This window comes from Hypomesus transpacificus, chromosome 18, assembly GCF_021917145.1.
Source record: "Hypomesus transpacificus isolate Combined female chromosome 18, fHypTra1, whole genome shotgun sequence".
Taxonomy (NCBI): domain Eukaryota; kingdom Metazoa; phylum Chordata; class Actinopteri; order Osmeriformes; family Osmeridae; genus Hypomesus; species Hypomesus transpacificus.
This window is the reverse complement of record NC_061077.1, coordinates 10,949,348-10,966,956: the sequence shown is the minus strand read 5'-3', so window position 1 is coordinate 10,966,956 and position 17,609 is coordinate 10,949,348. Positions and strand designations below refer to the sequence as shown.

General features: G+C 52.4%; 2 protein-coding genes across 2 annotated transcripts; both read right to left on the bottom strand.

Annotated features, from left to right (window-relative positions):
• Positions 1-1,063: 1,063 nt before the first annotated feature.
• LOC124480978 (zinc finger and BTB domain-containing protein 39) lies at positions 1,064-4,605 on the bottom strand. The gene is given in 4 exon segments (XM_047040690.1): positions 1,064-2,085; positions 2,300-2,689; positions 2,692-3,930; positions 4,479-4,605. Coding segments are annotated over 3 exon segments (2,538 nt in total). The 5' UTR covers positions 3,895-3,930; positions 4,479-4,605; the 3' UTR covers positions 1,064-1,140.
• Positions 4,606-4,729: 124 nt separating this feature from the next.
• Positions 4,730-17,284, bottom strand: LOC124481068 (arf-GAP with GTPase, ANK repeat and PH domain-containing protein 1-like). The gene is given in 21 exon segments (XM_047040839.1): positions 4,730-6,075; positions 6,392-6,668; positions 6,978-7,200; positions 7,433-7,523; positions 7,606-7,757; positions 8,138-8,197; positions 8,435-8,566; positions 8,705-8,806; positions 9,078-9,243; positions 9,507-9,611; positions 10,026-10,103; positions 10,244-10,297; positions 10,299-10,355; positions 10,357-10,407; positions 10,609-10,730; positions 11,017-11,151; positions 11,369-11,510; positions 11,732-11,817; positions 11,894-11,981; positions 12,069-12,127; positions 15,077-17,284. Coding segments are annotated over 21 exon segments (3,492 nt in total). The 5' UTR covers positions 16,182-17,284; the 3' UTR covers positions 4,730-5,868.
• Positions 17,285-17,609: the final 325 nt, after the last annotated feature.

Here is a 17,609-nt window from a genome sequence, read left to right as displayed (position 1 = left end):
CCAACGTGTAATAGTTTTCACTAAAAAAAGTACATAAAATAAAAAACAGCATAAATAGAATAAATATCTGTATTGTCATCGGATGTATGAGGTAAGACATCAAATAGAAGATCACAAAAATGGGAATTTGAAAGTGAGCACTTCAGAATCACAACTCTACGATAAACATCATCAAGTGTTATAAAAAAGACCACAAGTGTGTTATGACATTTGAACAGTCTGAGAGTGAGAACATGGCACGTACCATCTGAAACCATTCACCTGTATGGCTTCTTTACAAATACTCACAGTACAAACATTTTCTCAACTACTTTGATGACTGGGGACATTATAAACAGCATGACCATAATTACTAGTGAATTATACTATTTCCAGGAAGACATACCTAGGGTGATCGCTACTGAACAGATCCATTAAGGCCTCGTCTTCAGTATCAAAGCCTACTACTTTGAGAGCCTGTACACACAACGGAAGAATCATAATTTACATAGAAAGCTTTTACAGGACCAGAGAGATAACAGTGCCGTTCTGAGGGGCGATAGGACACCTCATGTCGACTCCAACTCTCTCGTGGACGTTCCTCAAAATGGTTCTTTTAGAAACAATTCCACAACGAACTTTCCTTACAAGAAATAGGCACTGCAACCCTGTCGCACCCACCCTCCGTTTATAGACACTGAGTGGAACAGTGGATAGACTGCCACCAAGTGGCCCAGCTAGTCTCAAAGTACATGGTGTTTTACTGTTCCCCTTCTGCTATGCTTGAGCAGGAATGTGTTTCTATTCAAAAGGAGATTTCAAAAATACATAATAAAAAGCCGAACACATTCTAAAAGAGTAGGTGTATAAATATGGTCCACAACAAGACACTGATAAAGAGAGAGTGAGACGGAGGTGAGGGGGGGAGAGAGTGAGCAAGAAAAGGGTGAGGAAAGGAAGAAGACAGATAAGGAAGAGACAGAAAAGAAAGAAGACAGACAAACAGACAGACAGAAAGGCAGGTAGACAGGCAGACAGACAGTCAGACAGAAAGGCAGGTAGACAGACAGACAGGCAGACAGAAAGGCAGGTAGACAGGCAGGTAGACAGGCAGACAGACAGGCAGCCATGGCACACAGCAGAGGACACAGCAGTAGCAGATCAGGTGTCCAGCGTGGGGAGGGCTTCTTTGGAGTGGTCGTTGTACATGAACGTCTGCTCGATGTTGAAGTCGGGCGGCAGGTGGTCCTTGTGGGCCTCCATGTGCGAGGACACCAGCTTGAGGGTGGAGAAGTAGAGGCCGCACACGGTGCAGCGGTACATCAGGGCCCCCGCGTGCGTCTTCAGGTGGCAGATCATGGTGGAGCGGCCCCGGAAGTAGCGCAGGCACACCTTGCACTGGTACGGCTTCTCCCCCGTGTGGATGCGGAGGTGGTAGGTGAACTCGCCCGAGTGGGCGAAGCGCTTGCCGCAGAAACGACAGCGGTACCACTTCCCCCGGGGCACCCCGCCCGCCCCGTCCAGCCCCGGGCCCCCGTTGCTCAGCAGCCCGGAAGGGAAGCTAGCCCCGCCGCCCTGGAGCAGCTTGTCCGACAGGTTGAAGCCCATCCCCAGGCCGAAACCCAGGCTGCTCAGCTTCCCCAGGCTCCCGGCCGCCTCCAGGGGGGAAGAGGAGGCGCAGGAGGGCGGGGGGTAGTCCAGGGCGTGGTCGGCTTTGCGCTTGCCCGGCGGCCAGCCCTGCCCTCCCAGGGACTCGCTGGTGTGTAAGCTCAGGTGGTAGTGGAAGGCCGACGAGGAGCGGAAGGTCTGGGGACACAGGAAGCAGCGCAGCTCGTCCTCCCCCTCGCTCCCCGCAGCCTTCAGCCTCCTGCTGAGCTCCCGGTCCCCGCCGCTTGCCGCCTCCTCCTCGGCGTGCAGCGCCATGTGCCTGTCCAGCAGGGGGAGCTCCAGGAAGCTGCAGGTGCAGTGGAGGCAGGAGTAGACGGGCAGGGCCAGGTGGTTGAGGGCGTGCCACAGCAGGGAGCACAGGGAGGGCAGGCGCTGCTGGCACACGCCACAGGTCAGGGTCTGAGAGCACATGTGGCTCAGGAGGTGGTCTCTGACGACCTGGGAGGGGAGACAGAGATGAGGGGTGGTACTATTAACGACACCAAACCAGTTTTAGGGATATCGTGGTCACACTTGAGATTTCCGAGATGAAGGGTTATCATGTAAACAACAACAAAAAGGTTTTATGGGTATTATCCATGGTCGATTTCTGTTATAAGCAAAACCATTGGACACAAGATTAAACATTTACGTCTCTCTGCGGAGGGCTGACCTGGAAGTCCTTGGTGATGGTTTTGGTGCAGATGGCACACTGCACCTCCGGGCCCTGCCCCTTGGTGGTGCTGGAGGGCAGGGGGTGGGTGTAGCTGGCCGCAGCCTGCCGCCGATGGCGCAGCAGCTTGGCCTGGCTGCAGAACTGAAGGCGGCACATGTCGCAGGAGAACAGCAGCACGCCCACGTGGGAGAGAGCGTGGGTGACGCCGGCGCCGCGGTCCGGGAACTGGGCGCCGCACACGCCGCAGGCGCCCGTTTCCGTGATGTGGTGCGTCTCGGCGTGGGAGCGGAGCGTGGCCGAGTCCGCCCGCAGCACCGCGCCGCAGGTCTTGCACGCCGCCGTGGTTACGGAGCCCTGGCTACCGGCCGCCACCCCCCCCTCCCGCCCCCCCCGTTCTCCACACACACCAGGTCCTCCTCCTCCTCCTCTTCCTCCTCCTCCTCCTCCTCCTCCTCCATGTAGTTCTCGTCGTCGCTCAGCTCGATGATCTCCCCGGCCAGCTGCCTCCACTGCTCCGCCACGTCGCTCCCGTCCCCCCGCCCCGCCCCCCTCTCCTCCTCTTCCTGGTCCTCCACCTCCCCCCCGAAGATGAGGCCTTCGTCGTTTCCCACCGCCACCCCGCCCTCCACCGCCCCCACCTGCAGGCTGTCCAGAGGGTCCCCAGAGGAGGGGTCGCCGGCCTCTGCCCCCAGGGGGCCTGACGAGTCGGGAAAGGAACAGGGCTCAGAGACGCCCAGGGGCAGAGATCCAGCTCTGCTCCCGCTGACCGTCTGTCCCTCCCCATCCTCACAGGCCCCCGTGGCTGCCCCCTCCTCAGTCTTCAGCGGCAGGGAGGGGCCTTTGGGAGCCCCCTCAGTCTGGTGGTTGTGGCTGGCTAGTCCAACCTGGTCCCCAGCGAGCTGACCGACCCCGTCGGCCATCTGCCCATAGCCCAGGTGAGAATGCATGTCCTCAGCCTTGAGGGCCACTGGCAGGGGAGTGCTGTGACCCCGGCTGGCCCTGCTCCCCCTGCTCTGGGCCAGAGGGGAGGGCGCGGCAGGAGTGGGGGCCCCCGACGGCCCCACGGACGAGGACAAGGAGGAGCAGGAGGCGGCAGACGAGGAGCACACAGAGCCCGACGCCCCCACGGCCCCCACGGCCCCCACGGCCCCCTCCACATCCCCCTGCCGCTCGGCCGCGCAGTCAGCAGAGGCCGAGCCCTGCAGGTCGGGGAAGGTGTTGTGGCACGCCCTCACCAGCTCCCTCACCCCCAGCCTCACGGCCAGCTCGTACAGCACGCCCACGTCGATCAGGTCCGTCAGGATCTCCCCCGTGTAGATGAACGTCAGCACCTTCTCCAAGTTGGTCGGCGACACAAAGTCCAGGGAGTAGGAGGAGACGGCGGTGCCGGGGCCTCCTGAGGCTCCCATCTGGCCGCGGGAGAACAGGCTGCGGAAGTGCGCCCCGCCACAGGCCAGCACGGCGCGGTGAGCGGCGAACGAGCGCCCGCCCGCCTGTAGGAGCACGTCGCAGTACAGACGGGCCTGGCGACAGCGGTTTAGCTCCGAGAGGAGACCGGCGGCGTGGCCGGGAGCCTGCAGCCGGATCCTCATCCCTGGCACGGTAGTGACATGCGGCCCAGGGGCCAACTAGGAGAGGCAACCAGGGAGAAACATCAGTAATATTAGCAACAGTTAGTCTGTAAAGTACTGTAAGGCAACAGCCAATGAGTGGACTTCTATGTGCTTGTGGCGTCAGCGGAAAGTCTTTGCAGAAAAGCAAGCTCATTCGTGGATGGTGAAACCCACCAATTTAGTTTGAATAGTTTATCTAGAGTGGAGGTTCCACTACGATTTTACTGACAAGCTTAAAGTTAAGCGTCTACCAGGTTAACTAAGTTAGTAGACGCTGCAAAATAGGGAACAAGATAAGGAAGTTGCAAAGCTGTGGTGTGGAAACTCATTAGTGTTTTGATAAACATGGTTTAACGTTGACAAAACATTGATTAGTTCGTCATGAAAAGTATCGTTGGTGTTCTTAAATCTGAGCATTCGACACCTAACTACACTTGATCAGGTGGCTAGCTAGACACTTTGATATGTCCGGTCGCTATGTCTTCACGGAAAATGTTGTTTATACTGGACAACTCTTGTTGGAAAACTATGGCTAGTATAACGTTACCATATTGATTACTTACCCATGCAATAATAAATATTCGATCATTTGCGAAACAACGGGTCCGTTCCGCCTACTATGCCTGTCGTGGTCGCAGACTTCTGACGTCTGTCAAAGGAATATAAGGCAGGTATCTGGCATACCGCCCCCAAGGGTCTGGAAGACTATTGTGCGTCCGTTGCATATGCAAGTCCAGGAGTAGCTAGTTATGTTTACATTTACATGTTTAGATAATAGAACATGCTTTCAGTCAGGTACAAAAAACGGCCCAGAGACAACATATAAAAGTTCCTTTATTCAGGTAATTTAAGTATTTCTTTGATTGATAGACGTTACAGATACAAAGTAATAATGAAACACCACTTTAACATGAAAATGTCTTATTAAAGGCTTATTTTGCTCAAACATATTGACTTCGTGTGCAGTATGGTACTGTTACAGCTGCTTTCATGTATTTGGCACTATAAAATAACTAACAGTAGTCCAGTAATGTTTAGCTGCTGCCTAATGGTGTGCCATCACCATGGGCATAGATGTAATAGGCTCTGTGTCTTTGATAAATACCAGGACCATGAATCAAAACACAGATGTTTGGAAAACTAGAAAATGGCTAAAAAAGAATTAGCTAGAAATTGTTTCTTTACAAACTGTTTCATTTGGAGTTTTACCCTGTATGGCAAATATTATGTCCATAGACAGCAGTACACGTAGAACACAATAATGTATAGGAGAAGATATTGTATAATTACAAGTGAATTCAATACAATTAGGGACATCTGAAGGGATATTCGACTTTCTATTCTATGTCGAATTTGTAGTAGTTACTGCAAAACAATCAATACAGAGCTATGGTTTAAAAGTACAGAAACAGCTCATGGTTACTGACAGACAGATGTTTAAACATTTTGGCCCAGTCACTACAAAACAACAACCAAAAAGCTATATCCTCTCAATGTACTTTATTCTCTTGCTACAGTCTCCTTACTGGCCTGACTGTTTATTCACAACTCACTGTCCCTCATCCCTTTCAGAGGTCTTTTAAAATGTTAATTAATCTTTAGCTATCTAAAGGAATGACTGAGTATTGCACTTCTTTAGAAGGAGTGAAACAGAAAGCTAAAGTCATGTGGCAGTTCATCTATCTGAAATGTTCCTTGACAGAAAAACGTCTATTAGGCCAATCATGAAGAAACCTGAAATGAGGTTCAACAAACAATGACGTCAGCAACATTTTGCGTAAATATTCAACATTGCTTTTTGATTGTTGATATGTTGTACAGTCTGTATTCTCCTTATTGTTTGCTTATTAGCCTCACCCACAGACACAAGTTCATCCATGGACTGAAATGATCTTATTGTTTCCCCCTGTGCATCCAGCCCTTGTGTGCTACCACAGCAATCCCCCCTCAGAGCTAGGAGAATTTTCTCCTGGAGTTGGTCCGCCCCAGACTGGCAGTGCTTGATCTGCGGGACAGACCGGGGGTGGCAGTGGTCGGGGACACTTCGTTGGGACAGCCGTGTTGCAGCAGAATGTCAGCACATTCTTTACTCCCAGTCTTTCTGGCCAGAGCCAATGCTGTCTGACCTTGTGGGTCCCTGGCTGTCACATCACTCCCATACTACAGGAGGAAGAGAGAGAGGAGTGACAGAGAGAGAGAGAGAGAGAGAGAGAGAGAGAGAGAGAGAGAGAGAGAGAGAGAGAGAGAGAGAGAGAGAGAGAGAGAGAGAGAGAGGGAGGGAAAGAAAGAGCGATAGAGATAGAAAGAGCGATAGAGATAGAAAGAGAACAGTTCACCACACACAAACCACTGATTAACATAAACAGAATGTATAACCATTCCCATTATGCCATCTGACATCTGAACTTATGACATCATCATAAGTGCTAATGAATGCCTCCTCTCATGTTTCCCCACGTTCTGAGCAGACACTCACCCAGACCAGCAGCTGAGTCATGACCACGTCCCCCAGGTGGCAGGCAGCGTGCAGGGCCGCGCGGGACGTGGAGGGCCCCCCGGTGGGCTGGAGGTTTATCTGCTCCTTGCTGCTGTGTGCAAGGAGCAGGAGGAGCCTGGGCAGGTCCCTCTCAGTCACTGCGGAGAGCAGCCTTTCTGGTACGCTATCTTCCTCCAGGCCCGAACCTGGGGCTGGCAGGGGTGCCACAAACACCCGCTGTTCATATTTGGCCCTGATCCACGACTCTCTCTCCTCTCTAGGGTAACAGAAATGGACACACACACACACACACAGTGTGGTAGCCAAAGCATATTATCATTTTGCATATCACTGCTTTAATTCATTTCCTGAACCTCTTGGTAATTTATCTGGCTGACTAATTTAACTGGCTTAAAAGAGCTTCCTTTAAAGAGCAATCTTAAGTAGAAAGTCTGTGCAAACGCGCAGACATTTAAAATAGCGAACTACTACTCATCCAGTCTTTTCTACAGATGCCAGAGCTGCATGAGCATTCATTATAAAGAAAAACTCCACAATTGACCTTTTACTCCTCCATAACACCCACCTCGTGGCGTTTGGCGTGGGCTTTTGCCTGCCCTGGGTGCAGCTCTCCCAGATGCTGTTGGCCATGTTGTTGCCGATGGCAGCCAGGACCTGTGTGAGCTCGCCGGGCCAGTCGTCCAGGTCGAGCGAGCGGACACGGGAGAGGTGGGTCCCCAGGTTACGGTGGATCCCTGAACACTCGATGCAGATCAGCGCCCCCAGATTGAGACTGGCCCAGGTGGGGTCTGTGGGACAGGTAGGTCAGGGTAGACACACACACACATAAGAGAACAGTAGGGTTTGGAAGGAACACATTCTCATGTGTTGTTGATCCATGGTCAACTTGGTTGTTTGGTTGATGTCATGTCATGATGACAAGCCAATTTCATGATGGGGGGGTATCTATCTGATCTATCTCAAAGCTGATCTTAGACTGGGCAGGAAGGGGTCAAGAGAAGGTCAAATCTAGACACCCACTGGGCGCTTCACAGTCCACACAGAGGTTGTTCCCCTTGGCGTTGCGGATAGCCTGCAGGGCTACCGCCTCGCTCTGGCTGCTCCTCTGGGCCTGGGGAACACACACGCAACCCCGTTACTAACCCTGTAACAACCAGTCATAGTGATTGAGCGGGGATTTCCCCAGGCCTCACCTTGTTCCTGCCACTCTCACAGGACTGCAGACTGGCCAGGATCTGGCTCTCGATGGCTGCCACCCAGGCCTCCCTCTCCTCCAGACTCTGGGCCTCAAAGTGCCAGGTCTGCCCCGAGCTGGACACGATAATGAAGTCGGCGTTCTCCTCCTCTGCAAAGACACGGCAGCAACAGGCATGTGAGCCCACCTGAGATGGACACACAGGCTTGGGATGGCTGTTTAATGTGAGCGTCCACAAGAGTGGCACAGTTAAAGACATACAATCACACAATACAATCAGTATGTATACCAGTATACCATATACATACTTCTCACCAAGGGTATGGTCGTACAGCACAAGAGATGGTTTGACAAAGACGTTGAAATGAGCGTGCAAATGATGTGTAGAAGAGGTCGAAAAAGGGACAAAGTGACATTGTAATGTTGACAGCAGAAACATGAGCACAGTGCAGTCTAAATGACGAGGGCAGACAGACAAGGGAACTGAGCTAGACACTCAGAAGCAGCTTCTTTCTCATTGTTCTAGTTACCTGTCTTATTAATGTTTCTTAAGCTACCAAAGCTCTTTAACTTCCACATTTTGCGCTTGGCTGCAGAGGGAAAGATAAGCCCAGGGAAGCGGAAGAGAGAAGACAAAGAGAGACAAAAAAAAAGACAATTGAGAGCCATTCTAGTGAAGGCTGCGGAAAGAACGGATTATTTGATTAAGAGTTGATTTAGAGAGCAATACTGTACATTACCCAAGCAACAGGGAGAAAAGCAGCAAGTCAGAAGGGTTAAGTATTAAAGTACTGGATCCTGGTCAGTCTCAAGCCCTTGTGCCTCACCTTCTGCCTGACCCAAAGTGTCTCCTTTCTGGTTCATGCTCTTCTTCCTTCCTTTCCTCTTTCGGTCACTCATCGGTGAGGACTGACCAGGGTCTTTTCCAAAAGGGGGATTGGGTGACCCCTCAAGAGCATCTAAGATGTGTTTCAGATCACATAAACCACAAGGTTACCCACCACCGAGAGGAAAGAATCCAAACGTTGACATTGAGTGATGTGTGACATGTATTGTGGGGAAAGATAAAGAACAAGAAACCGTGTTTGTTCACGTACCGACACTGAATGCCTTGTTGGAGAGAGAGGAGGGGCAGCGTTGGACACCTCTCTCTCCCTGGGGGGACAGGGCCCCCGCACCTTCATCAGCCGACAGGGGGCCTGAGAGAGGGAGGACGGCATGGAGGGGGATAATAGAGAGTGAGATAGACAGAGAGAGGGTGAGAGAGTGTGTGTGTGTGAGAGAGAGAGAGAGAGAGAGAGAGAGAGAGAGAGAGTGTGTGTGTGTGTGTGAGAGAGAGAGAGAGAGAGAGAGAGAGAGAGAGGAGAGAGAGAGAGAGAGAGAGAGAGAGAGAGAATTGAGGTTAGAGGCTGTTTACACTGTTCATAAACTCAGCTTCCTTTTAGGTGCATTGTGTACATGCTACTTCACCTGCTGTGGTGCTGGTGCTGGTGCCAGCTGATCCATCTTTGACTACCCCGTTAACGCCAGGGGCGGGGCCAGCAGGGGTGACAGCTCTGGGTGGGCGTTTCCCTGGAACCTTCACTGTGACACGCAGCAGGTCTATCTCCTTCCCATGGGCATTCTGCATGTAGTCCTGCAAACCGGGTAGGCAGCACCATGTATTACAAGACATCCCCAACACAAGATATGACAAAGGGCAATTTCCTTCTTTGTGTTTTATTCATTGACTGAGCAATCTCGGTTTAAGTTGTTTTTAGCTATATAAAGAAGGTGAACTTCCTCTATTTCTAGTCTACTAAAACAGCAAGGGAAGCCTTGATAAGAGCGAGGTCTCTCCAGCAGCGAATGAAAGGGGCCTTTGTGACCCTGCTGTGGGGCTGGTGTGGGGTGACTCACGTTGAAGCTGGAGTGGTAGCGGAGGGTACCGTTGTTCAACAGCGTGACGTACTTCTTCTTCCACTCCTTGTTCAGAGAGCTGCCACTCCGCTTCCACAGGATGCTCTGTCCCAGAGGAGGCCCAGAGGACAGGGGTGAACAGCAACACACAGTCCTGCGCTCAGCGCCCCTCTCCTCCTCTCCCTCTCCCTCTCCCCCCCTCCCTCTCTCTCTCTCTCTCTCTCTCTCTCTCTCTCTCACACACACACACACACAGTGAAATCTCTGTCTGCTCTGGAGGAGCTCTGCCTGAGAGCCAATCAATGGATGAGCAATGTTTGAAAAGAAAAAAAAACTATTTCAAAAACTACTTCAAATTGTACACAGTAGCAATGTGCCGTTGTAATGGGCAGGGGGCAAGGGAGGAGAACTAAATCCACCAATGAATAAATAAACAGGCCACATTAGAAGCAGAGTGTATGAAGGTGAAGACCTGGGTGCTGTGCTGGGGGACAGTGTGAAGGGTCACAGCAGACTCACCTGTTTGATGGCCCGTCCACTAGCCACATCCCCCCTGGGGTCAGCTGCTCTCTTCTCTGTGTCGCTGCCCCGCCGGTTCTGGGAGGGGTGTCATGTGGTCGTTAAAGAGGAAGGTGGGACGGTAGGCGAAGGGCAAAAATGAGACAATGACGTGAGATGAGGGAGATGGCGAGAATCGCTCTCTTAATGACGGTGGGTGAATGGGAGTGGCGACTGACCGCGAAAAGAGAGGTGCGCCTGCGAGGGATGTTTCTGAGAGAGCCCGAGGCCCCCCCGCTGCCCCCCTCTCCCCCCCGCCCCGCCCCGGAGCTCTTTGTGACCAACCACCGGGGGTGGAGGGCAGTGAGGAGGGGTGATCATTACTCTGGCATCCGTTTATGGTCTGGGGGCATTTGGAGGTGGTGGTGGGGGGGGGGGGGGGGGGGGTATGGAGACGGACAGAATGGAGAAAAGTGGGGTGATTGGCAACTCACAATGAGTTCAAACAGGTAAAAAGAAGTTGAGTTTTCGATAGATAATCGCCACGATGTGAGTGAAAATGTGTGATGGTGATTTCTAGATATGAAGATTGTTGTCCAGCTACCTGCCCAGGGAAGGAGGCTGAACCTGGGGTGGAGAGCCCGGAGTGGCTGGGGGAGTTGGGCAGGGACTTGCAGGAGGCCAGGAGGACTGCCTGCTTCCTCTGAGCCACCATCCTCTGGGCAGCTAAGAGGAGAGGGCAGAGAGACTGCTTAGACCAATCAGAAACACTCCTACCTATTGACATAACATTCTGTTAGACCAGCCAAGACTGTGAAATATCTTATCAAGCCAGTCAATAAAGTGACTTTTGCTTCTACCCCTTATTCCTACCACAGATTAAATGTAGTATGTGTTCCCTTTCTCCTCAGAATACCCTGTACGGTGTCCTTCAGTGCCGAGAAGGAGGCCTTTAAATAACATTTATTATTATTATTAAAATAGCTGGAATATCCTGGTGGCCGTTCCTCACCCTCAGTAAAGACCCGGTCCACATTGAGTCCATACGTAGCACACGTCTCATAGAACACAGAGTGGCGCACATCCACACACAGCTTCCTGGCTCGGATGTCCTCAATCACACGAGGGTTGGTACTGCTGATCTTGTCTGTCAAAAAGAAGACCAGGGGTCCCAGGTCAAAGCAATCACATACTGTCCAGTATGGTAGAGACTTCAGAGCAGATCAGACCAACCCTACTGTCTAGTATTTTTAGCCAGTAGAAGATAAAGCGTAGAGCATGAGCTGAGCATTTAGGATTGTCTTCTGTATTCCTGGATAGGAAATATAGCTGCTTGTGATGTTTAGCTTGTCTCCTTCCTCTACCTTGGGTGCCCACCACGATGAGTGGGATGTCGGCTGTGCTGCGATGTGTGTTCAGCTGGCTGAAGAACTGGTAGACCTCCTGGAAACTGGCCTCATTCTCCAGGCTGAACACCAAGATGATCGCATCCACCCAGCTACTGAACTAAGCTCGGAAAAGACAAGAGACACCGACATAAACACACAGATACGCTCACCCACATGCACACACACACACACAGACATGCACACACACACACAGACATGCACACGCCTTCTTGGCCTTCAATCTGGATTGACTGTTCCAGTTCACGTTGCACACGGCTGCACAGGGCTGGAAATCCGAGTGACCATCAGCACCCTGTCCTGACATCACCTGTCACTCACCTGTGCGTCAGGAGGCCCCGCCTCCTCCCTGACCAGTAACAGATGACTTTGTCCTTCAACAAGCACTTCCTTCTTGTACTTCCCACCTGGAGATGACAGACACACAGGTCACGACACAGACGAGGGGGCCGACCAGAATGCAGCGGTGTCGAGTGTCTTTACCGTCGGGTTTCTCGTGCGGAAGGTAGCTGCCGGTGATGTATCTGTGCACCAGTGCGGACTTGCCACTGCGCAGACTCCCCAGAACCCCCTGCATGGGTTCAGAAAAGTGATTTAACGTTTGACCTTTGGCTCTCCCGGGAGAGAAGGGATGGAGGAAGAGGGAGGTCGGTCTTACCAGACGCAGCTCTGGGATGGAGCGAGTCAGGGTCCACTCCTGACTGTTGGCAATCGCCGCTGTAGAGGGAGAGAGGAACGAGGGGAGAGGGAAGGAGGGAGAGAGGAACGAGGGGAGAGGGAAGGAGAGAGAGAGAAAGAGGGAGAGGGAGAGAGAGAGAGAGAAGGAGAGAGAGAGAGAGAAAGAGAGAGAGAGAGAGAGAGAGAGAGAGAGAGAGAGAGAGAGAGAGAGAGAGAGAGAGAGAGAGAGAGAGAGAGAGAGAGAGAGAGAGAGAGAGAGAGAGAGAGGGGAGAAAGATGGAGTGAGACCCGGTGGATCGTGGCAGGAAGAACAGTCGCTGTCATCGTTGGAGAGGGACACATCCAGCTGTTGAACATTCGTTCTGGCCATAACAGGCAGCCTTAATGAAGATAACCTTTCCGTAACAACAAGGGGTTCTACTGGGGTCCAGCCGGGCTATCCACTCCCATACTCACCAGAGGGGGCCAAACATGAATTATGTAATGACCCCCAGAGCACCCAGTGGAAGGAGGAGCAGCCAGTCAGCTGTGACTGGAGAGGATCATAAGGCCTTGTTCTGTCTGATGCACGGGGGAGTCCCCACAAACAGGGAACTGACTCACACAACCATAATGTGAGCACATCCTATTTTTCTCCATAGAAATGCCGCAATAGTCTAGATTTGATCACGTCAACTCAGAAGGCTGAGCACAGCGGTGAGTGAGTGAGCTGCAACCCGAGGGATGGTCTTTTTTCCGAGGGGACAATGGCCGACCATGTTGACGGTGGCTCCTGGGGGACGGCCCTGCAGCATGTCCCTGGGAGGGGGACAGCTTGCAGACGTGATCAGGAGTCAATGCCAGGGACAGAGAGGGCTCAGCATCCAGAGGGGCATGGCTCAGTAAGATCCAGGGGGACAGTCACACACACACACACACACACTGGCCCGGGTCACACACAGCTGTGCCCACTGTTCATGCTGGGCAAGAGAGGTGGTTTGCCCGATGTGATGTGACTCTCACAGTCACACTCTCTGCCCACAGCTGTGGCTCCAGAAGAAACAGAGAAAGAGAAAGTGGGCAGGAAAGAGGGAGAGGAAATCAAAATGGAGAGAGGACTGCGGAATAACATGGATGAGTGTTCCTACGTCAGATGACTAAGGCCTGTCTTGGAGACCACCCGACCCTGCCCGACGCCACGGAGATGCAGAGAGATGGCTGTTGATGAGATGGGATGAGAATGAGGGGGGGTGAGATGAGGAAAAGAGCTTGGATACAAGCTGCCACTGTGAGCAGGCCACCTTCTCAAACGAGACCCCTGACAAGAGAGAGAGAGAGAGAGAGAGAGAGAGAGAGAGAGAGAGAGAGAGAGAGAGAGAGAGAGAGAGAGAGAGAGAGAGAGAGACGGCACAGAACAGACCTTCATTCAGATGTCTCTTCATGTGTTGGAGCGCACGAGGTCGGCCTTGACAAGGTAGTCAGACAGTATGATCCCTATGCCACCTCAACATCCTCTCATAATAAGGCAGCTGATGAACAACTAGACTCATTATCTGCATACGAGTGGACGTCTTGGCCTGTCATCACGATTGTCCCATTTTACGGCACGTTTTTTTTCCAAAGGGCCCATTTTGTCTTTTGACTCAATTCTATGTGGAACAGAATGACAGGCTGCCTCCCTCCCTCCACATCTCCTCCTCTGTTTCATCATCACAAGGCCCCTCAGTCTGGCTCCACAGTGGCTCGCAGCAGCCCGGCTGGTTGTCATGGCAACCCTTTCCATCCAGCCCCGGTTTCCATATTCCTGTTCACCGGCCCGGCGCTGTAATCATGTACGCCTACCAACTTGCATACACAGCACGCACGCGGACACACACACACACACGCGTCGGCAGCTTGAAAACACTGAGAAACACATTGTATTAAGAAAAACATTTGTTAGTGTAGGGAGTGGTCTAAAGTCTTTTGGTAAGAAAACTCTCATTAATTCCTCTGAATATATTTCTTTCAGAATCATCTACAACCAAGTAGTTACAAGACTGATGATCAAAGATAAATAAAAACACCAACCACAGGGTGTGTCCTTCACATTAAGAATTGAGTGTTCCCTTATTCTTGTCTTAATCAATGTCTTTCTGGAACTTCCCAAAGTACTCACATCCAAATCAGATACATATACACCCTATGCATAAGAGTATCAAACTGGCGCTTTGGGAAGCTAAAACGTTGGAAAGTAAGATTGAGAAAAGGAGAGATGATGCTTCAGTCAGATCTGTGTGTGTGTGGGAGCAGGCTGTGGGTGTAACATCAAAGACAGGATTAAGGGGGGGGATTGGCTGAGGAACTGCCTGACTGTGCTTCTCCTGACGTGGGCAGAGCCAGCCTCTGGATTGTCTGATTTGTTTCCCTCCAAAAATTGCTCTGGTTTTCCTGGCGACAGAAACAAGCTCAACCAATAAGGCTGGAGCAGAAGCCGCCACATATTTCTGATCCCAGCGCGTATGTCGTCGCCAGTTCCGCAGCTCCGACCATTAGGATCATTATGAGAGCGTTAAACACACGGGGCGTGGGCTGGCGGGAGATTACCCCTCCAGCAGCGTGAAATCCTCCCCCGCTCTGAGAGGAATTAGATTAAGACTGTCCAAGATGATGCTATTGTCAGCCCCTCCAGATCAAAGGACTCCATCTATCGTCATTTAGCAGTCACACATGGTGTTCAGTAAAAGCAACTCGCAGACACGTGACAGACCTTTGATTCTTACTCTGTTCTGTGTGTGGCTCTTTGTACAGACAGTCCGCTTTAACACCACAACTTAACATGCATGAGATGAAGATATGAATGGTATCAGATTCAATGGAAGTGTGTTCCTGGTCTGTCTGTCTTTGTCCTCTGAGTGCAGTCGTAGTTTCATCATCACCTCAATTAACAGCAGATCACAGCCTTTAACAGGCTGTGAAAACAAGAGAGAGAAACGTGTGTGTGTGTGTGTGTGTGTAGACGTGCCCTACCTTCCTCCTCACTGGACTCTCTCTGTATACTATAGACAGGAGGAACCGTGGAGGACCCCGAGGACGTCGAGCTGCTCTTGGTGAAAATCCCACTGATGAACTTCAACATCTTCCTGTCTTTAGCAGAGGTCCGCTGAGCTTGGCCTTGCTGGGTCTGGCTCTCCCTTCCCATGCTCAGGTCCTCTGTCAGGCTGTTCAGGTCACTGTTGTCCAGGGTGCAGCTCTTGCCTTTGCGCGGGGGCTTGGGGACCAGGCTGACGGGGCCAGGTAGAGATTCTGAACCCGTCTTCAGCCTATCTTTCCTGGGATGATCTCGTCCCCCGGCTCGCGTTCCCGCCTCCTGAGATCCGACCTCATCCCTCCCGATGCGTGTCCTGGACCTTCCCTCACTCTCGGCCCAGGAGGCCCTGCAGGGGCCTGGGGAGCGGGTTTGGACACGACCCTCATTGCGGTCCAGGCTCTGGGATGAAGTGGGGCTGCGCTCCTTGGTGTCCCGGCGGCTGACGGCACTGCTGTGGGCCTTCAGGAGGGTTGCGGGGCGCTGGCCCACTCGTACAGGGATGCTGCTCCGTGTCGGGGTGTGGGGAGCCCCCATGTCCACACAGGCTGATGGCGTGTGCCCTGTCATGGTCGTGATGTGGGTTCTTTCTTCGGAGACGCTCCCTAGGGTTACCTCTATCTCCTCTTTATCTATTCCTACAGGAGACTGCAACTTCGAGCTCTCAACAGCGGTCGGGGGGATAAGATTCCCAGTGAACGGTAACTTCTCACTCCCTACGGTGAGCTCACCGCCCACGCCTGGCACACTGTCTTTCAAGGAACAGGGAGATTTCCCCTCGCTGTCCTCGGGCTCACCAAATCCTTCTTGCTCCACAAACCCTGCGGTCCCCTGATGGAACTGGGATCTGGAGGGCTGTCCCTGGTGCCCGCCTGCCTCCCCAGCGGCTCCAGGTCCCACCCCAGCCCCGGCTCCTCTGTCTTGGGGGAGTCCTCCATCCTCCTCCACAGGCTCTCTCTTGACCAGGGTGAGAGAGATGAGGTAGGTGGTGCGTTGTTGCAGTGTGCCGGTTCCACTCATGGGATCAGGCTTCAGACGACTCACCATAGACAGATGAAACCATTCAGAGAGACATCAGCAACTTCCAGTTCAACCACAGCTTTTTAGAGACGGACTGTCAAGCGAGCATGGTGGCTGGACAGATTGGACAAGCTTAGTGGAGGAGAAACGCTTTCCCTCAGAATGCAAAACAGAGCAGACGTTAGCGTCATAGCCGTCTCCTGTTTGCTCTATTTAAAATATGAGAAGTCTGTCATTCGTCTAAAAAAGGGGAAGATTCACCGTAAAGATCTTAATATTTAAATCCATTCCTCCAAAATGGCAACATCTGACAACATGTACTTAACTGAGACTTCCTCGCGGTGTCTTGTCTGTCACCTCAGCAATCATTCACTTGACCTTATTTCTGTAGTGCTGCTGCCTGGGCTCCTGTGGTAGCTGTTCATCTTCGCTGGCTCAAAACGAAGCAAAGAAATTACAACAATACATAGCCCCTTCGCCAACCAGCAATCTAAAACATGAGGTCCATTCAAAACGCAACGTCTCCAAATTCAAAAGTCCTCCGTGTAGACTAACGCCGTCTCCAAGCTCTGCAGTCCAGATCAGAGGTTCCCAGCAATCGCGGGCCTGGCGTTTGTTTTGACAGCGGCGTCTTGTCTTCTGTCAGCGGGAGCGGCAGTGTGGAGATGTGGAGGACAGTGAACAGCTCTGGTCAGGGGAGAAGGCCGGCAGAGAGGGAGACGCTCGATGATCTGGAGATGGCTGCCCAGGAGCGTCCAGCCATCACGCCTCTCTCCACCTCGTGTCCTCCAAGCGTGTCAGGCAAGCGTGTCAGACACTGAGCATGTCAACAGTTCCCGGCTGTTAGGAGAGCCCTCCCCCTCAACGACTCTCTGCCTCCAAATCCATCCGATAGGGAGCGATGCGCGCAGGTTCAGCGAGTGCAAAGCCAATGATCAGCCAGCGCCAGCACACACGCTGATACAGCCTCCCCTGTCTCTTCTGCAGCTGCCCCTCCTCACGCAAACAGACCAGGCGCAGCGCAGGAAAACCAAGCTTCTCCTCTATCCCTCTCTCTTTTTCAGGCTCCCCCCTTCCCACTCTCTCTCTCTCTCTCTATCTCTCTCACTGAGAAGGCATAGCGACCGCGGTGTCTGCTCTTTATTGTTCCCCTCCCTCTCTCCCTCTCTCCCTCTCTCCCTCCCTCCCTCCCTCCCTCCCTCCCTTGATCTCCCCTCCCTCTTGTAAAAGGGGAGGCGGTGAGCCGTGGAGGAGAGGCTGGTGGGGAAGAAGAGAGAGACAAGCTGAACCTGTGAACGAGTGGGCGCCGGAAGAGAAAAGAGCAGTGATGGAGAGAGAGAAATGAAAGAGGGATGAGCAGGGTTAATCAAAAGGGACAGGACATAGAACAAAGGCATGGGGGAAAGGGAGGGGAAAATGTGCACGTTATTTTTATACCCTGTCTTGTCTGTTCCT